This window comes from Barbus barbus (assembly GCF_936440315.1).
Source record: "Barbus barbus genome assembly, chromosome: 13".
Classification (NCBI taxonomy): domain Eukaryota; kingdom Metazoa; phylum Chordata; class Actinopteri; order Cypriniformes; family Cyprinidae; genus Barbus; species Barbus barbus.
In genome coordinates this window covers 31,628,899-31,651,252 of record NC_136741.1, presented here as the reverse complement: position 1 = coordinate 31,651,252, position 22,354 = coordinate 31,628,899, and the positions used below count along the sequence as shown (strand labels likewise).

Here is a 22,354-nt window from a genome sequence, read left to right as displayed (position 1 = left end):
TAGCAATAGAGAAAAACTGTATTTTAATTTTTTTTTATTTTTAGTTTTCATTTTGATTTTTACATTTTCATAATTTATTTAAATCTATATTATTACATTTTCATTTTATTGTAATTTTAAGTGCTTTTTTAGTATATTTATTCATTTTTTGTTTGTTTTAGTCCTTTTAGTTCTTCAAATTCATCAGATATGTCACATTCATAATTTCTATTTAATTTCAAGTTTTTCATCTAATACTTATTTTATTTCAGCTTCACTTTAATTAATGAAAATGTTTTGTAATAATTGAAGTTAATAATAGCAACTTCTGTTGTATGAACAGGACACTCAGCCATTATTAAGCACTATTTTCAATCCCAAACCATTAACTGTCTGAAAGCTCAGCACAAAAATCTGTTAGTAGACACTTAATAAATAAATAAATCCACGTCAGAAAGCATAATCCCCTTTTTCATTTGGCCGTGTTTCCTCTTCTAATCCGTGACATGAGCAGATTCTCCTGCATCAGCCCCACAATCTTTCTAATGCTCTTTGTTCATATAATCTCTCTGTAATGGACTTCCTATAGACAGTAGATCATTAGATAGATGATGTACTTTCATACAGCATTACATCACATCATCATAATCACCTGCAAACACACACAGACACACAAACCCTAAACCTACCCCTCACAGAAAACCTGTTTGCATTCTTACACTTTCAGATAAACATCATTTACTATTTTTAATATTGTTTTCCCCTCGTGGGGACCACAGGTCAGTCTCCACAATGTCAGAAATGTCAGGTTTTACTATCCTTGTGGGGGTATTTGGTCACACACACACACACACACTGTACCCTGTGCATTGAGCTGCTTCCTGAGTGCTGTAATGGGAGCGACAGGTGCCTGATGTCACGCTGAACCATCCCGACCTACAAACACCAGACGGACAGAGACAGAGAGAAACAGATGCGCAGGTGCATTAGAAACGCCTGTGTGCATGTGTAGGATGTTTAGGGCCTCAAGCAAATCAAATGTTTTGGGCTGAGAAATTACCCACTAGAAGATCATTTTAAGTGTTAAATGAGAAATGCATTGAATAGACATTACAAAAAGCACATTTTGATTCAACATGGCATAAATAATGATAATTTTTTTTTTTTTTTAAAGAACATTGAAATATGACATTAAAAATGTAAATGACACTCTAAATATAAAAACTAAAACTGCCACTAGCTAGTGTCAAATCACTGTCTTAATGAGTGAATCACTGAATCATTTACTGAACCGATTCATTCAAACAGCTAATTCATTCAGAAACAAAGCAAATGACTCTATAAATGAGTCACTGAATCACTGACTTACTCGGTTCGTTCAAAAGGCTGATTCATTCAGAAACGAAGCTAGTGACTCTTTATGAAGAGTCAGTGAATCACTGACTCACTTGATTTGTTCAAACAGCTAATTCATTCACAAACAAAGCAAATTGAATCACTGACTCACTTGGTTCGTTCAAATGGCTGATTCATTCAGAAATGAAGCTAGTTCATCATGACCAAACAGGATTCATTAAATCTCGCTCAGCTTTTCGAATAACTTACGCAGGTTATATCATATTATTAATTAAAATAATAGTTTGTGCTCTCCTTGCGCAGTATTATCTCTAGATGCGATGAAAGTTTTCGATCAGCTAGAATGAAACTACAGAATGGTTCTACAGCATCTGGGTCTGGGATCGAGTTTCATAAATATGATAAAAGTTCTGTACGCCAATCCAGCAGCCACTGTTCTCTCAGGTGCTGTTCGCTCTAACCCATTCTTTATACATCGAGGTACTTGTCAGGGTTGCCCACTGTCTCCTCTGTTATTTGCCCTATCCTTGGAACCCTTAGCTCAAGCGGTCCAACAATCTGAAACTATTTCTCCCATAAATATACGGAATACTCATCATCATATTTCTTTGTTTGCTGATGATATCTTATTGTTTTTGGAGAAGCCGTCACATTCTATTCCTCATGTGCTGAATTTATTTGACCATTTTGGATCTCTCTCAGGGTTTAAAATTAATAGGAGTAAGTCATGTTTACTTTCCCTCAATTCTAAAATTGATTCCATGTCCCTTTCTATATCTATTCCATTGGTTCAATACTTTAAGTTCTTGGGGATAGATGTTTCTCCTTCCCTGCAGGAAAAACTATAATGGTGTTCTAGCCAAAGTATCCTCAGATTTGGAAAATTGGACTCGTCTTCCTACTTCTTTTCAGGCCTGTATATCGATTAAAATGAATGTTCGCCCACGTATTAATTTCATTTCTTCCATGATTCCTCTCGCTCCACCGGTTGGCCGCTAAACTAGATGCATGTGTTTCCCGGTATATATGGGATGGGAAACGTCCTCGTATTAAACTGACTACCTTACAACGATGTAGATTACATGGAGGTCTTTCTTTCCCTAATTTTAGACTGTATGCTCAAGCCTTTTCCCTCCACCCTTTAGCAGTTTGGTTTGATCCTGACGCTTCTGTGTCTTGGAGAGCAGTTGAGGAATCTATTGTTTATCCGTATAAATTGAAGCATCTTGCTTTTTTGGGAGTTCTGCTTAGGCAGTGTACATCTCGGTTTGGTCTAATTGTAACCCATCTCCTCTCCACATGGAGGGATGTTGAAAGACGTTCACAACTAGCTACAAAATGGCATAGGCATTCACCTATTTTCCACAATAATAAATGCTCCTTTGTTATGTATTTGTGCATTAGATGGGCCCTACACGGGTGTATGGGGTGCCTTGAAACTCTCTGCCTGTTCACTCTTTACACAAACTAATCCTTCCTTCTGAGGAATCTCCCTCCTCTGCTTCAGTCGTCTGTCTCTTTCTTCTTGAGCATTCATACAAACCTTTATCTATTACTACTGTTTGGGCTAAGGATCTTAATGAGGATGTGCATGTTTTATTTTCCGGTCAGGTATGGGGTATGTTTAAATTATCTTCTAAAAACCCTAATCACCAAATGATTCATTGGAAATGGCTGCATAGAGGTTACATGACTCCAATGAAACGTTTTTATATGAATCTGAAAAAGACAATATTGACAATATTTAGTCTAAAATGTAGCACAATATGAACTTGTTTATTGAACTGTTGTATAAAATCAATATCACATTTGCAGTGGTGCAGATATTGAGGAAAAATAGCACTCTTGCTCATGTGATATTGTTAACTGTATCATATGAAATAAATATAAGAGGGGCATTTTTAAGATGCTGGACAGGTCTGGGCGGGGCAACTGTGTTAAATGCATTAACGTTATGTTTGTCCATAATTAATCGTACCAAATTAACACATTAAATGGACATCCCTAAGAATTGAATGTTTCTGTTTATCAAAATATATAATGTATAAAAAGTGAGGAGTAGAAATGATTTAAAAAAATGGACTGACGCATGATTATACGTCTCTGATTGGTCCACGGTCGCTGGTTCCATGATCTGATTGGTTGCTCACCTTGTTTTGGTGGGCGTGGCTCTCGCGGGCTCTGCGCGGAGGTTTCCACGAGCGTTCCTCGGTAACGGTGTTGACGTAGTAATAGCGTCCGGTTCCGGGGTCACAGTACTGATCCCACAGCTGCAGCGTCTGCAGGGGTCGTTGACCCGGAAACGGCTTGGGAGGCTCCGCCCACTCCCGCTTCCCCTGCTCTGACAGGGAACTCTGGGAAATGTAGGCAGATGATGAGATCTGAGGAGAGAAATATTAGAAAGAAACATGATGCATAGTTCACTGAGGATGCGGCACATAGCATTTTTATTATTTTTCTTACAGCATTTATTAATATTTTAATGCTTTTATTTTTCGAATTAGATTTGATCTTTTTAGTTTCCATTTTAACTTTAGTTTAAGTAATTTTATGTGCTTTTGCCATTTTATTTATTTTTAAACATTTCTATATAGTTTAATTTTTTTATTTCAGTTTAGGTTTGTAATTTTAGTATTTAGTATTATTTAAGCATCATTTCAGTTATTTCAGTTTCTAATTTTTAAGTTTTTCATATGTTTTGTATTTTGTTTAATTTGAATTTTATTTTGATTACTAAAAATGATTTTTTTATATTATATATATATATATATATATATACAATTGAAGTAAAAATACAAAAATTACAACTACTAACAATCGTTTTTAGTACTTGAAATAAAATTCAAATTAAACAAAATACAAAAATATATGAAAAACTTTAGTTTTTTTTTTATTTTAGTAATTTTCGTACTTCAACTTATTTTCAGGTTTTTCAAGTAATATTTTATATTTTATTTCAGCTTTATCAATTTTATTTTATTTATTGTTTTGTCAATTTTAGTAACTTGGGTACTGTACATCTTTTTCAAGCTTCAATTCATTTTTTGTCATCTGATATTTTGTATTTATTTTATTTCAGCTTGATTAATGTAAAGATGATTTGTAATAGTTTTAGTGAACAATAAAAGCACTGGTTCTAACACATTTCAGAACACAACTATGCATGAAATCAATCTCAACGAGTGAGAGTTCTGATGCAATTCTGCTTTCAAAACATTGTTTGTTTCAGCAACACTCACTGAGCCAATCACAGGATTTAAAACCTGTTTAAAAAGCAATTACTGCATTTCTGTTTTGGTTCATGCAATCATGATTTCTGAGGCAATCCTCTTAGTTTGTGTCTAATGTGTGCATGTGAGACTAATTAGTGCGTATGCAAGATTACCCAGGTGGACAGAGTTGAACTTGAGAGTGCATTTTGGGTCTAAAAGTGAGCGTTGTGTGTCAGTGCGGTTACAGACGTACATGCACTAAGTAAGAAAACAGCTTGAAGCCACAACTGTCAAGAGGAAGTGGCCTAAAACACAGTCAGACACGACAATATGAACAATACAGAGAGACAGAAGGAAGAAAAGCCATTAGAAGCCACCGAACAATAAAAGAGCCGAATGTAAAAGGTTTGCTGATGTCATTGAGTGCACTTAAAGGCTCTGACTGATGGATCAGGTGCGTTTCTGTGCTGTGAATCTCACAGGAGATGCTGCGTAAACAAAGGGATGTTTTCTGAGGTGAGAACGCTGTAGATCTGGATTATATTACTCATCTCTGTGAAGCCATATGGCCACGCGAGCGTCATGCCACAGACAAACAGCAGGTGTCTCTCTCTCTGACTCCTGGAGCACTATGTATATAGCACTATTACAGACTAACACCTACAGAATAAAACAGGCTGTTGAAAGCAAGTCGTTCGTTTGAAGCTCGAGCGCTGATGTTGTTTTGTAGGAGAAGCGGTTGAAATGAAGCCTTGAACTTTTTCCACCGAGTGTGAAGCTATCTGAGCTTTAAGGTGTGTTTGAGAGCGCGTTAACACAAGCAAACGGTTGCTTTATCACTGTAAATACTGAAATTAAACACTGAAAACTAGTGCATGTCGAGATTTAACTCTGTAAAACTTGACATGTGAAACAATAGTCTTAAATAAATAAACTATTTTTTTTTTAAATGCAACAGTTTATTTACCATTAGACCATCTTAATTTTTTTTTGTGCATATGTATCATATTTGATCCATCAGGCTTTTATGGCTCATATAGTCTGATATTGTGAGAAAATTACGGAAAAATGACTCAATATGTCTCAGTAAGATGAGACTGAAATGATCCGAACATATAATGCAATGCTGATTGAGAGATGAAGAAATAAACGCTGCTTCAGTCCAGTAAGAGTTCATCTGGAGATATTACTGCAGTTATTCTGACGCTTACTTGATCAAAATCAGTACAGATTTGACACGAGAAGCAGCAGCTGAAGCTGGACACTTGTAAAATTACACTAGAAGAGCTTTTACTGGATATAAAAACTCTACATACACTGAGTGTTATTGTGCATGTCCAGAGTGATGTCACTTCCTGTCAGTTGCTCTGATCTCAGAAAGCTGTTCATCATCTAAACAGCTGAAATCAGTCCACAACAATTGTTAGAAATGGCCAACATATCCCAACAATATTTGATACTGATGCTTTGTTTGTTATTAGGATCACAAAAAAGTTTATAAGTTACATTTTTAATCTGCTCTGCCTCATTAATGTCAAACTGATCGAGATGCCAATCAAATCAAAGTGGGCGGGGCTTAAATGTTCACAGAAGATGAATACGATGCTTCGTTTTAACAATGATGTTAGATGACAGTTGCTAAACATTTCATATTTGGCAGGTATTTTACAATAGAAATTTGGTAACACTTTATTTTAAGGTGTTCATAATACAGAGTAATTACCTAATTAAGTACTTAGTAGTAGCCGCTGTACTTACATGAAACAAAATGTATTTATCATGTAACTAAGTTATGGAACAGCCTGTAATTACAGTTTGTAATTATGTAGATGTACTGTTACACATAATTACTCTGTAATTATAATAAATAAAGTGACAAAGACATAATTCAGAACTGAATGTCATTAGAATTGTTTTACGTTTTCAATAAAGCATACATGTGTGCACATTTTAAAATATTATTTAGAAATAGTTCAAATTCATTACATCGCAACTAGTTTTAGACTTAAGATATCTGTCCTCCAAAAAAAATGTAAAAGGTCCTCCCTAAATATTTAAGAGATGATTACAGCCTTGGATCTAATACTAGCCACGAAATCCGATGCTTTCAGCTTCGAGAAAGAATGAAAAAATATCTTTCATGTCTCAGTGTTTCTCAGATAGCAGACATTTTTGTTGCTTCTTCTGCCTTCCTCCTGAGAAAAAGTCCCTAGTAATCACATGAATGCTTCCTTTTTAGAAGAGATCTCAAACATGTCTTAATATGAGCTCAAACACATCTGAGCTGCTCTACATTGGTTTAACAGACTCTCACTGCATGACATACACTCTTAAAAATAAAGCCACAGAAGAACCATTCAGTCAAAGGACCATCTCTTTATAATCTGAGGAACCTTCTTTCACCACAAAGAAGCTTTTGTGAGACAGAAAGGTTCTGCAGATGTTAAAGATTCTTTATGGAGCCATCTAAACAATCATGGCATGGTGAAGCCCCTTTATTATTAAGAGTATAGGACTGTTAGGAGATAAACCTGATGCTGAAATGAAAGATTTTCCTGAGCTACTGAATAAAGAGTGATATTCTCTCAGTCATGTGTGTAAGTGTTGGATTTGTCAGTGATGTTGTTGACCTTTTTAGCTCAGGCGGGATGTGTGTGTGTGTGTGTGTTTGTGTGTGTTTGTGTGTGTGTGTGTGTTGTGTAATGGCTCCTCTGTGTCTGATCGACTAGAAAAAGTCTTTTCTGGCACAGCATGGCCACGGCTTTCAGCAGGGATTGTATTTAAGGATCTACTCGATCTACTTTGATTTAAAAAAATCAAACTCAAGAACTTGTGTGAAATATGAGTGTGTGTGTGTGTGTGTGTGTGTGTGTGCTTGTTTTGTGTATATATTGCCAAAAACTAAATAAAACAAATACTATGTCAGTCTTTCTGCTTTAAATTTCACAATTAATTCAATGTTATTTTCAATATTTTCTGAGTGAAAATTGTGTCTACACTAAATTATTTAAGTATAGGATTTACTTTGTAATTATTTGTGAAATTATTAGTGGTTTCTAAATAGAATTGTATATATTTATCAATATATACAGTCAAACCAAAATTTATTCAGACACCTTCAACATTTCTCACATTATCACAATTTATTCGCTATAGTTTAGAAAATGGTAATAAAATATGAGAAGAGCTCAGAGTTAAACTGCATCAGAACAAATTCATCTTGATAATAACTTTGATAGAAAGGTTAGAATCAACCAAAAATGATTCAGCTGTTAAATTCAAGCCTACACAATTAGATTAATACCAGTTTAGCTCAACCAGTTACCAAGAAATGCTTCATTGTGTTCAGTCTGTGGTGGAAAAAGATCACATTAACAATCAAAGAAAAACACTTCAGCAAAACATGAATCATTTTTGACCTCAGAGTTTACTGGTAGTCCACTGTATGAGGAATTTTTGGGTTTAATATATCACAGCTCACTTTATTTCTCTATCCTCACTTATATAAATGAACTATAGTGTCCTGCACACACTACTAAATTAATATATCAAACATTACATCTGGTGTCTGAATCATTTTTGATTTGACTCTATTTATATATTTTTATTGATATATTTGTCATCAATAAATTATTTTCTATCATTTTTAACAAATGAAATATTGCTTGTGCCACAGATACCAATATTTTAACCATTCATACATAATTTAATTTTCATAATCAACAAATATATGCTGATTTAAGCAATTTGAATAAATGTATTTTGAAAACATGATTTTGTGATTTAAATAAAATTTCAGAATGAAACATTTTCAAAGAAACAGTACATTGTATCCATTTACATAATTTTTTTTACAATAAATGTATTGATGCCAAACATTTTAGTTACAAGCAATTTGAATAAATGCATTTTGAAAATATGATTTTATGAATTTCTGAGTGACAATAATTTCAAAGAAAGTATAAATATATATATATATATAAAACATTCACCATTAATCTTTGTTTTATTTACTTACTACAGTACATGCATTTGTTGGGTTGGGTGAGAAATGAGTATCTTGCGCCCTGACCTGTCTGTAATCACTGATTATTGATCTTAAAGACACAGAAAAACACATCAAACAGTGCGAGAGAAAGGAAAACGAGCTGATTTGTGTAATGATGAGAAATTACAAGCGTCAGCAGTGTTGGGAAGGTTACTTTGGAAATGTAATGGGTTACAGATTACAAGTTACCCTATTAATATGTAATAAGTAGTGTAACTATTTTGATTACTTTATTAAAAAACATTAGAAATTTTAGTAAATTTCTAATGTTTTCCTTACAGTAGAACTCAACACTGACAGACTTTCAAAGACCTTCATCACTTGAATTAAGATTATAATCATTTAATTTTAAAACACAGCCACCACAAAATCAGACTTTAGCACCTTTTTTCACTTTGTGATCATTCTGAGGTTAAATACAGATTTAAAGCTATAACAAGAAATAGTTTAGTAGATATGATACTGTTTTGCATAGTTATGATTGGAAACACTGGCCTTTAACAAAGCCTTTGAAAAAACTGTTAATCTTAAATAATACACATACATAAACCTAAATAGGAAATAAAACAGTTATCGAATAAGCACATGTCCTGAACTCCTGAAACATTGGTGTCTCATATTTTAGAGCAGTCAGTGCAATTTATGAAGGAAGTCAATTAAATTTGTACAAAAAGATATTTAGTAAATTTCCTACCATAAATGCATCAAAACTTCATTTTTGATTAGTAATATGCATTGCTAAGAACTTCATTTGAACAACTTTAAAGGAGATTTTCTCAATTTTTTTGCACCCTCAGATTCCAGATTTTCTAATAGTTGTATCTCAGACAAATATTGTCCGATCATAACAAACCATACATCAATGGAAAGCTGATTTATTCACCTGTATGTGTCCCTGCGTGTGTCTGCGAGCGGCCGCACTCATGTCCCACTGGCTGTAGGATTTAGTCGGGCTGCTGGGGCTCGGGTCCTGGTTCTGATAAGGGTTCTGGGGAAGGTTGCTGGAGCTTTGGCTTCGGGCGATCGGGACGCCGGGAACCGAGAGTTGACCCGAGGGCGAGGTGGAGGAACCGGAGAGGGGTAACGTCGGGTAACGTCCTCGAGCTGAGACTCTGCCGGCGTGTTTGTCCATCAAGGCACTGCTGCAGTGGAGATTCTCCATGGAACGACAGAACTGCTTATCAGGCACTGAGAGGAACCACAGACAAAACAGGCAAAGTAGACCTTAAACGGCTTCGTGACTTAATGAACACTTCAGGAGATCTCTACCTTTTATTACACTGAAACATTAAAATATTAGCAGTGTCGGGAAGGTTACTTTGGAAATGATACAGATTACAAGTTACCCTATCTAAAATGTAACAAGTAGTGTAACTATTTCAATTACTTTATTAAAGTAATGTAACCGATTACATTTAATTACTTCTCTAAATTTCTAATATTTTCAAATGCTGTTAATGTACAGTTACAGTAGTTCTCAACACTGATTACTGTCAGAGTTTTAGAATAACTAGAATTAGGATTATAATCATTTCATTTTAAAGCACAGCCACCACAAAATTAGACTTACTTTGAGATCAGAGGTTAAATACAGATTTAAAAACAAAACAAGATATAGTTTAATAGCTATGATACTGTTTTTGAAATCAAATTGACAAGAAAAACTGGCATCTAACAATGCCTTGGAAAAAAAAGTTAATCTTAAAGATTATAGCATATACGTACAACCAAATAGGAAATAAAACAGTTATTAAATAAGCATGTGTCCCTATTCTTTGCCCTGAACTCCTGAAACATTGGTGGCTCATATTTAAAAACAGTCAATGCCATTTTGGAAAGAAATAAATTAAATCTGTGTGTGTGTGAAAATATTCAGATGTAACCCCCTTTGTAATGTTAACGTTTTCATAAGTAACTGTATTTTTTCAGATTACAGCTACATTTATTTTGTAATTAAATGACATAATTGTGTTACATGTAACTAGTTACTCCCAACACTGAATACCAGAGGGACAAATCAGAGCATAAAGAGACATGATACAACCAAATGGGCTTCGTGAGTTGATGAAAATTTAATTATCTGTAAACTGTAAACTTAAAATAGTTTAAAAATAAGAACAATAAAAAAAAAATCATCACCAAAAAAATGTATATTGACACAACGTGAGGTTGCATTTATTTTTTAACCTGTGAAAATTTCAGATGAAAACTCCGGACTCAGTGTGCAATGACCTTAAGTCCGAAACTCTCGTCCGAAAGTTTTGCATGTTAAAAAATAAATACGACTTCACGTTGTGTCAATCACGTTTACACACTGCCTCAGAAACCTTTGTCCGTTATAAAAAAATTCGGACCAGGTTCGATTTTCTGCGTTTTCGCATCCGTAGCGTGCATTTTCATAGGAAAGGATGACGAATACGAAAAAAACGCATACGAAAATTTCAGTCTCAGTGTGCAATGACCTTTACGGGTTTGGAACCACATGATGCTGAGTAATTAATGCCAGAATTTTTATTTTTGGGTGAACTAACCCTTTAATGTAAAACTCTGACCCAAAACTTGAATGGTAGTGTATTTCTAAAGATGAGATCTACCTGAGCCGTGCGTTTTCATGCAGGGTGTGAGGGAACCTCGCGGGATCATCTTGAAGCACTCAGATGCTGATTGGCTGGAGGGCAGCGAGGGGCGGAACTGGCTGATAGGCAGCTCAATGACGTACATCGCTGGGACATATATGGGTTTGACCTTTGCTCCGACCCCGATCCTCCGCGCCTGCCACCAGTCTGCATTGGTCTTCTTCAGCAGCACAAAGCGCTCGCCCTCGTGTATGGAAACCAGACGGCCGTCAGTGGCGCGGTACGAGTAATCATACTGAGCCTCCAGAACCACAGTACTGGCCAGCCTGGACCCCGAGATCACGGTTCCTCGGCGCCAGCTTCCCGACAGCATGGTTCCTCTCAGAGACACTCGGAGGGTGATAACTGGACGAGGACACCACCGGAGCGAGACGACACGAGTGCCATGATCTGAAACAGAAAGGCTTGTTACTCTCACAATATAACATAGGGTACAACGGGGCTAAAGGCGCCTGTGATATTATTTTCCTGCAGTAGGTGGCACAAAAACAAGGCATGGCACTTTCCAAAACATCTGCTTTTCAAGATATATATATATATATTCAATTATTATGGGATCTCCTTCTATGCTTTCAGAATGCTTACTTTTTAAAATGATTTTGTTACAGTATTTAAAAATATTTTTTATATTAACATATTTTAATGACAGTATATTTATTAAACAAAAATTAATTATTTTATTTTTCCAAATAAGCAGAAAATAGTAAAAAAAAAAAAAAACTTTGCTAAAGTGATTGTTTTGAACAAGTACTAACTTAGACTTTATTAAAAAACACATTATTTTAGCTGAAGTATTTGTATCAATATTGTGTGCCCCTTGCCACCTCATACCTTTATAAGACTTTTAAACAAAATAAACGACTTGTATGATTTATTTTCACACAGAACCTGTTACTCCATTCATTTTCAATACAACATATATATACAGAGCCCTCCATAAGTATTGATCAGTAAAAACAAAATTGCTCTGTTGGCTGTGGAGTCAAGACATTTGCAAATATGATTAAAAGATGAATATGAGACAAAACCACAGAATGCCACATTTTATTATTAGCCGTTTCAACACATACATGTTTTACCAAATAAAAAGAACAGCACTTTTAGAGTTCATCCCACTCATTGATGTGAGCATAAGTATTGGGACAGTTGAACATAAGGCAGATATAAAAGATTAAAAGCTATTATTTAGTTGCAGATCCCTTGCACACAATCACAGCAGTGAGTCTGTGACCCATAGACATCACCAGACTCTTGCTCTCATCCTTTGAAATACTTTTCCCAGCCTTTAATGCAGACAATCCCAATTGTTGCTTGTTTTGGGGAGTTTCTGCCTTTACTCTCCTCTTCAGCTGCTGAAATTCATGTTCAATCAGATTTAAATCTGGAGATTGACTTGGGCAATCTAACACTTTCCATTTCTTTGCTCTTATAAACTCCTTGACTGAACTGGCAGGGTGTTTTGGGTCATTGTCCTGATGCAATATGAAGCACTTCCCAATGAATCTGGTGGCATTTTCTTGAATATTGGTAGGCAAGATGGTTTTGTACCCTTCCAAATTCATTCTGCTACTGTCATCATACATTAAGTCATCAGTAAAGATGAGAGGGTCTGTTCCAGAGACAGCCATGCATGCCCATGCCATGACACCACCTCCACCATGCTTTACAGATGAGGCTGTATGCTTGGGATCATTGCAGTTCCCTTTTTTTCTCCACATTTTTGCTTTCCCATCACTTAGATAAAGGTTCATCTTTGTCTCATCGGTCCATAAACACAGTTCCAAAACTCTTCTGGCTCACCTTTGTGCTTTTTTGCAAACTCTACTCTTGTCTTTCTATGTTTGGTGCTGGTCAGAGGTTTGCATCTTGCTGTGTAGCATCTGTAATTCTGTGTCAAAGTCTCCTGAGGACAGTAGATTGTCAGAGCATCACCCCAGCTTTCTGGACGTTGTTGGTGATTTTACAGACACGTCTTTTAGGATTCATTTTCACAGCTTTTATGATTTGTCTGTCATCAACTACTGTTGTTTTCTCAGCCGATCAGGTCGTTGTTGGTTGCTGGTGTCGCTGGTGGTTTCCAAACTCTTGATTTCTCCATGCTCTTTGTTTTTGCTAGAGCTCTTATTGACTTCCTCTTTTCTTTTAGCATCCAAATTGCTTGCTTTTCTCTCAAAGTCAGCTCCCTCGTCTTCATCCTGGTTTGTGTGTCATCATCGAATGCAGGATTCAGAATACAGAAGTAATGGATATAACTGATACGACACATTCCCTGCTTTTAATATCTGAAGAATTAATGCAACAGGACACAGATGATCACTTAGAAAGAGCTGAGAGGCAACTGCTCCAATACTTATGCTCTCATCAGATAGAGGGATGAACTCTAAAAGTGCTGAACTTCTTAGCTGCTAAAACATCTATGTGTTGAAACGGCTAATAATAAAATGTGGCATTCTGTAGTTTTGTCTCATATTCATCTTTTAATCATATTTGTAAATGTCTTGACTCCACAGCCAACAGAGCAATTTTGTCTTTACTGTTCAATACTTATGGAGGGGACTGTATATGATAATATGCCAGTAATCAAAGAAATGTAGCATTGCATCACTTGCTCATCAATGGATCCTTTTTGTTGACATGACATCACTTCCATCAGTTCTCACCGCTGGCGCTAACGCGGGTATTAATGCGGCGCTGATATTTGTGGCGTGTGATCTGATGGCTGATGGACTGAGAGACTGTGTGCTAGCAACACAGAAAGGCTTTTAACGCAAACATTCAGTGTGTGTGTGTGTGTGTGTGTGTGTGTGTGGTTGGTGGGTAACTGATAATCCCCAGCATGTTCTGATAATCCTTACTATAAAGCAGAATGCTAAATACCCTTAATGTAACACGGGCTCCAAACGTCTGAGACCACAAGAGAAAATGCTTTTATGCATCTCTTGTTAATTGTTTTCATTACAAATTATTTTAGCAACAATACGACTTGAGTTGCATCGTCTCATCTGCTGTAAAGTGTGCAATGATTCTTTTACTTAAAACTTTACTTAAAAATAAAGGATCTTTATTGGCATTGATGGTTCCATGAAGAGCCTTTAACATCCATGGAAACTTTCAAATGCACAAAAGGTTCTTTATAATAGGAAAAGATTATTTAGGATGTTAAAATGTTCTTTAAAATAAAATATATAAAATAAAAATAAAATTAAATAAAAAATAAACATTCAATTTATTTCCAGGTTTAAATGTGGTTTTGAATCTCAGATACTCAGTTGATGCTCTCAGACTCTCCGTGTGTCTCTGCACTGATTCTATTACACAGGCCTCTTATAATGTCAGAGTAATACAGTTGTGTGTGAGCAAACCATACTGTCTCTGCGAGAAATAAGGAGATGAGACGCGACGTGCAGAAAACAGGAAACCACACGTGCTTCACCAGCACCAGAGTCCAACAGACTCTCAGCGGCTCCAGCAGCGAGAACTTAACCAGAAAACACTCAGAGACCGCTTTCCTTCATCATTCACTGAGCGCAGATGGATGCCAGCCTGACTCACTGTTAACACATATGCTAAAGAACACACACACAGAGAGAGAGAGAGAGAGAGAGAGACTAAAACAGACAGACACACACACACACACATAGACAGAGAGACATACACACACTCAAAGACAAAAATAAACACACACACTCACTCACACACAAAAAAAACAAACACAGACAGAAAAAACAGACACACACACACACACACACACAGAGACAAACACAGACAGAAAAAACAGACACACACACACAGACAAAAACAGACACACAAACACAGACAAAAACAGACACACACACATAGACAGAGAGACATACACACACTCAAAGACAAAAATAAACACACACACTCACACACACAGACAAACACAGACAGAAAACACACACACACACACACACACACACACACAGACAAACACAGACAGAAAAAACAGACACACACATACAGACAAAAACAAACACACACACAAAAACAGACACACACATTGTGTGAAAAACAAGTGATTTCCTACAGAGCGGCTCAAATCTGCTGTGAGCTCCATCTGTGCCAAGAATGAAGGTCACCGATCTCACGCCTGACCCTTACATGAAGACAGAGAGAAAACCAGACACGATTCCATTGCAACACACACTGCAGCTTTTTAAAACTGCTTAGACACTAAAAGTGATACTTGAGGCCCACTTAGTGGAACCATTCACTCATAAACCTAATCTTTAGACCAAGTCTGCAAAACTATACGCACATTACATGCTTTAAACTCTGTTTGATATTGCCAAACAAACTTTCTGCAAAACTCTAAACACAGTTCTCTACATTACACACATCCTTCGAAACTAACAGCTCTTTAGTTTAATTTGGGAAACACTGCTATTTTAATGCCTCACTCATTTACTGATGAGCTACACACAGAGATCATGTCTGAAAACACTTAAGACATCAAAACTCCGTTGTTGTTTTTTTGGAAAGAAATTATTTTTACCCCTTGCATTTTTGTTTACATTGTCTTTATATTGTACAAAGTGCTTTATAAAATGACTTTGCTTCTATGCATATTCAGTGTGTGTGTGTGTATACTGTATATACAGTATATATATATATATATATATATATATATATAGGCCTATACACACACACACACACACACACACACTGAATATGCATCTGTGTTTTATGCACATTCATTATCTATCTATCTATCTATCTATCTATCTATCTATCTATCTATCTATCTATCTATCTATCTATCTATCTATCTATAAGCCAAGTCAGAAAGTCAACTTCATTTCTAAAGTGCTTTATACAATATATATTGTTTCACAACAGCATCAAATTCACATTCTGCTGTAAAGCAGCTCTAACAAGTCAACAGTGTCATTCTACAGCTCAAGTCAGTTGAGTACTGATTCAGTTCAGTTGCATACCTGTGTAAAATTCATCAGCCATACATACTGTATTTACAGTGTATATGTGCATGTACGGTATGTGCGAGTGCTGTGACAATCTGCTGTTCTTCTCTGCTCTCTGAACAAGCAAAAGACACGAGAGTAGTGTTTTACATTTTTTGCATCTGTGTGTAGTTTGGTGTGTATGTGGCTAATTATGTTATGTGTGTGTGTGTGTGTCTGTGTGTGTGTGTGTCTGTGTGTGTGTGTGTGTGTGTGTCTGTGTGTGTTGTTGAAGTGACAATGAGCTCCACTTTTGCCCTTCACTCTTTCTGCCCTGTTGCCGTGTTGCTCTGGATCTGTGTGTCAGAATCCACCAATAGAATTCCACCTGAAATCTTTCGGCACAGCTCATTGGTCAGTCGTGGAAGATGATATTGCTTGATGTGATGCAAAGATTGGGACATTTGTACACTCGCTTTCACTGTCTTCATAATTAGAGGCTTTGCTTTGTTTTTTGTCTTTGATGATCTCAGATCGGCGAGACATTTAGCCTACACCCCCCCCCCCCCCCCCCCCCCCACACACACACACACGTTGGTTTTTGTGGTTTATGGGGACTCTCCATAGGCGTAATGGTTTTTATACTGAACAAACTGTGTGTGCTATTGCCCTACACCAACCCTACACCTAAACTTAGCCCTCACAGGAGACTTTGTGCATTTTTAGATTTTCAAAAAAACACCATTTAGTATGTTTTTTTAAGCCTTTTGAATTACGGGGACATAGGCAGTGTCCTCATAAACCACCTTCATATTGTAATACCTCTGTCATACCCATGTCATTATACACATTTGTGTCCTCATAAACCACATAAACATGCACACACACACACACACACACACACACACACACTCACACTCATACACTCACACAGACATACACACACACACTCACACACACACACACACACACGCAGACACATAAGGGAACACTGTATCGTTCGGTCACTGTACAATGACGCATTATCATCCGTTTGACTGGTGAATTAATTGATTAACCTTGTTTACAGGCACATGGTGTACGACTGCATTGTGTTTGCATGTCAAAACTCTGCTGTTGTCCACTCTGAAGTGTGTACTTTGTGCAGTGCACACTACACGTGACTAGTGTTGTGTAGATGAGTCCTGGTGTCCACAAACACAGTGAGCACAAATCAATGGATGAATCACTGATGCGAACGGATCAGCTGCACTGTCATCCGTGTGTGTGTGTGTTTTCTCTCTATACTGTCGAGTTGATCAGGATTGAATAATATGGATTGAAGTATGAGGCTGTGGCTGCTGCAGTGTGCCATTTACCTCTTCATGTATTCCTGTTAAACCACAAATACACAACCACACACACTGTGTCAGCAACCATGTCTAATAATATCAACGCATCTGATGGCGGTAAACTTATGGTTAAACATCTGAGCTGCTAAACAATCACACCACATTTGGTCGTGACCCACAAACTAGAGATTTCACAAACTTAACAAGTAATCATTATGCAATTTCAGAGAACAGCCATTAAACTGTGCTCCTTCTGAGAACGAGCATTAAACAGTATCAAAGTATCACGGTTTCCACAAAAATATTGTGCAGCACAACTGTTTTCAACATTGATAATAATCAGAAATGTTTCTTGATCAGTAAATCAGTATATTAGAATGATTTCTGAAGATCATGTGACACTGAAGACTGGAGTAATGATGCTGAAAATACAGCTGCAGATCACAGAAATAAATTACAGTTTAACACATATTCAGATAGAAAACAGCTATTTTAGATTGTAATAATATCTCGCTATTTTTGATGTGTTTTTGATCAGATAAATGCAGCCTTTGGTGAGCAGAAGAGACTTCTTTTAAAAACATGAGTGTAAATGTAGTTTCTGTAATGACATTGACGTCAGTAACACTCTGACACAGCTCTTTATGGAGATCATAACTATCACATCCAACAGCTCAGAGAGCCACAGGCATCATTTGGAGAACGAGGGTTGATAACATGCAAATACATCACATGCCAACTGTGCAAATACAGCTAATGGAAAAATGACAGCATTTGCATCATAAAAGCATAAGCCTTTCTCACTTTACTCTACAGTGGTCATCCAGCAGTATTTAATGAGTAACATTTAACCCTGTGTTAAAGCCACGGTTCGCCTTGAGTTTTGCACGTATAACATTGAATATATAATAATATGCATCAATAGTTAGCACCTGGGTTATAAAGTCCTGTCCCTGTGTTGTTAGCATTAAAAAAAAAATAAAACTATAAAAACAACATTTTTGTTAAATGAAAGCTGAAATAAAATATTAATATTAGGTGAAAACCCTTAAAGGAAAATTATAAATGAAATAAACATGAAAGTATTAAAACATACTGACCGAGATGCACTGACTGAAACTGAAATTAAAATTTAAAACAAAAAAAATAAATAAAATAAAAAATAAGCTAATAAAAATGATTAAAACTTGAAATAATGAAGGCATTCAAAATATGAATAAAAACTATAATATTATATAAATAATACTAAAATAACAGTGTCCTGGCGGTACTAACTCTGAATTTTAATGGCAACAAAGATAAACAGTGTGAAATACTAATGTGCGAAATAAGAAACAGAAACACAAAACCCCACAAACAAAGTGTGCCAATAGGCATTAGTCAAGCTAATTTAATGAATTCTATTGCTGTGATGTAAAGCTTTAGCTCATAAGCTGCTCTAAATGTCTCTGAGCGTCTCTGCTGGGTGCTGAAGCTTTATCAGATGCGTTTCTATTTATTTAGCTTTAGCTGCAGCTTAAATCTGACAAAACCTCAATCAGAAAAACTGTTCTTCAATAAAATATTTTATTAAATATTAATCATTCTGATGAAATATTAATGAAATAAACGCAAATAAAATGCATTATAATTTCTGAAAGTTTGTTTGTGATGTCTTTTAATGCATTATAATTTCTAAAGGTGTAACAGTGTATTATAATGCATTATAACTTTGATTGCAATTATTCATGCAATCATTATAAGGTGCATTACTAGGCATATTTAGTTAATGCATTAAAATTGTGTTCCTAGAAATCTTAGGGTTTGGTTTAGTCTGTAGTCGTTATTATTAGCTTTATATAAAAATAACAAGAGTCTATGATGTGTCCTCATTTAGAGAGAGTGTGTGTGTGTGTGTGTGTGTGTGTGTGTCTGTGTGTGTGTGTGTGTGTGTGTGTGTGTGTGAGTGAGTGTGTCTGTGTGTGTGTCTGTGTCTGTGTGTGTGTGTGTGTGTGTGTGAGTGAGTGTGTCTGTGTGTGTGTGTGTGTGTGTGTGTGTATGTGTGTGTGTGTGTGTGTGTGTGTGTGTGTGTGTGTGTGTGTCCTGCAGGAAGAGCCCCATGGCTGTGAGGTTTTTCCATTACGATCTTTTGAACATAGCGCTCACAAAGTAATCGACCCACAGCTAAAAAGAGATGCATACAACAGCAAATGCACACTGCAGTTAAAGATATATGCACATAAATGTATAAGTAGACATAAAATCATTGGTGCCGGTGGGTTTGACCATCTAAACTGGCTTTTTAGGGCTTGACAGTGCGAGTTTTCACTAAAAATAGATGTGTGTGAACTGTAAAATACATTTAGAAGCATGCAAACAAATAAATAAATACAGTAAATAAAAAATGGCAAATTAATTTTAAGACGTCTTAAATTTGTGGATGAAAACAGGAATTACAATATAGCCAGCAATCAATAAATAGCATGCATTTACGCCAACAGATCGCTTATAATTTACTGTTGATGAATTATGACAATGTTTATTTATGGTGTTTACATTGTAATATTTTGTAGATGGTTGTAGTAAAGCATTGACGTTTCAAAATAAGAGTCCCATATATAATGCACCCCCCCCCCCCCAACAAATTTGAAACAATTTCCACTTAAAAATTGTAAATTTCACAAGCAGTTACAAAGAATCACCAAAACGCACATTGAATAAAACGTGAAATTCTGAAAGACTGAAATATTAATTTCTTGTAAAACACACTTCTATAATCTGTTTTATTCACAACTTTTACAGTATATTTTGGGCTTGTTTATAATTAAAAGTCTATTATTTGATACCTTTTCATTGCATCCTTACAGCTTTTTACCGCGCTCCTAAAATACTCAACTGCTTGTTGCTTTTGAGAAACACAACTCAGATAAAATCAGTCAAACACAAGTGCGTTTGTTCATAATCCTACACAATAAAATAAGATTTTTCCATTAGAACGTCTTTGTTTTCATCCATTTATTAATTTCTGTCATGATTGCATGAGCAGTTTTAACTTGCTGTTAAAGAAAGTGCAATGAACTTTGGCAGGACTTTATAAATGTGGGCAGCAACTAACCTGAAGTTTCAAGTTTAGTAGGTTGAAATGTTTTACGGCATATTTCCTCTTCCTGTTTATATAGGAACTGAGCTGAGGCTGCAATGCATATGTGATTTAGCTTTAAGAAGTACAGAAGACAATGCAGAAAGATTTTGAGAAGTTCAGTCAGTGAAGTAAACATGAAATCACAGGTTATGACTGAAAGGTCATGTTATAATTACACAGAATATTCATAAATATAAGAGATAACATGCAGTGTCTGATCATGTGTGTGCTTTAGGACACGCTTCATGTCATGAAACAAACCGGATGGACAAATGCAGAAAAACAGCAGGCGTTCTGACGAGATGATGAAGCCACAGTCAATCTGAAACTAACAGCCCAGGAAACAGTGCAAAAAATAATCTGCTTCATTCATGGGATTTTCAGAAAGAACCCGTTTATGCATCAGATTTATGCCGGAGTGACTTTACAGCAAAGAGCATTTGCTTTGTGCTCCAGTCGTGCAAGAGATTGTTACGCAATTTTACATTAAACGTGGCACAAACGAACACAATGCTGCTCCTGGTACCAGATCAGACTCCAGCCGGCCTGCAAAAACTCTCATAAATCACAAATATCTGAATTACTTCTCATAGAGACTACAAGTCTTGATTTTCTCTCCATTTCCTGCTTCTCACAGAACGTCTCAACTGTGCTCAAATCTGACAAAAATCATCACATGCAATAATTCAAGAATACTTCAACCACAGGAAACCCATATCGGTCGAGTGTGCATATGAATATTAAGAGAGAGAGAGTTTAAAATACTAGATAACATCAAAATTATCTTTAAAAATGCACATTGTTATGAAACACTATGCATTTGCCACATTATAACTGGATGCACTAAATGTTTATTAAAACATGTACATAAATTACTGAACAATTTACATAAACTATTAAAAACACTACATCATGTATAGATTTCTACTTAAATAATATGCACACTTTTTACTTTATACTAACTAGACAATGCAAAATACGTATGATTAAGTAGGAATGATTAAGTAATTAATAATTAAATGTTTTCTCTCTATATAGGGCATGCAAATGATGGATGTTTTTATCTAGGCTATTTGTTTAAACCACTTTTTTAGTGTTGTAGGCTATAACTGATTGATTTTTCTTGTAGTATAAAATAGCTGATGATCGTAAATGTGTTTGTTTATGAGCTGTGATGCTGTGCTCGTGGCTTACCGGTAACTGCAGGTGCATCCGCGCTGTATTCCAGGTGTCGGTGAACCGGACTGCGCTCGAGCTCAAACTCTCTCAGAGCGGCCTGCGTTCAGCGGAGGGGAGGGGCGGGGCTTGCCGGGCGCTGTCACGTGACAGAGAACAGTCAACCAGAGAGCGGCTTTATAAGCCAGTGTTATTTATCTAGTTTGGTTATTCATCTGGTTCCTGCACGACTGTCATGTGTGATGCTTTTGGCAATATTGCTAATTAAGCCTGAAAACTGTCCTATTTTTTTCTGATGGATAGATAGGCTATAGAAAAAACAATTAGGCAATGTTAGGTGTATACATACAGATCATACAGAAAATACATTGAAAATCTGGTATTTTCATTCAGCCCAACTTAGCAAACAAAACTACAGTTTTACGGTTTTGAAAAATTGAATAGAATAGAATAGAAAGAAAGAAAGAATTAATGAATAAATAAATAAAGAAATAAAAATAAAGAAATGTCATGGTGTAAAACCAAAGGACAAAATAAATATTTCAGATGCTGCACTTGTAGGTAAGTTTTTGT

General features: G+C 36.0%; 1 protein-coding gene across 2 annotated transcripts in view; it reads right to left on the bottom strand.

Annotated features, from left to right (window-relative positions):
• arhgap9 (Rho GTPase activating protein 9) overlaps positions 1–21,897 on the bottom strand; it is a 44,242-nt gene extending 22,345 nt beyond the window's left edge. For both annotated transcript variants that reach the window (XM_079432691.1, XM_079432692.1), the window contains exons 1-5: positions 21,800–21,897; positions 11,190–11,621; positions 9,479–9,783; positions 3,486–3,716; positions 841–915 (exon numbers count right to left, since the gene is read on the bottom strand). In XM_079432691.1, the coding sequence (XP_079288817.1) occupies positions 841–915; positions 3,486–3,716; positions 9,479–9,783; positions 11,190–11,544 (966 nt within the window). In that variant the 5' untranslated portion in view covers positions 11,545–11,621; positions 21,800–21,897. The remainder of the gene's footprint in view (positions 1–840; positions 916–3,485; positions 3,717–9,478; positions 9,784–11,189; positions 11,622–21,799) is intronic.
• Between the last annotated feature and the right edge of the window lie 457 nt (positions 21,898–22,354).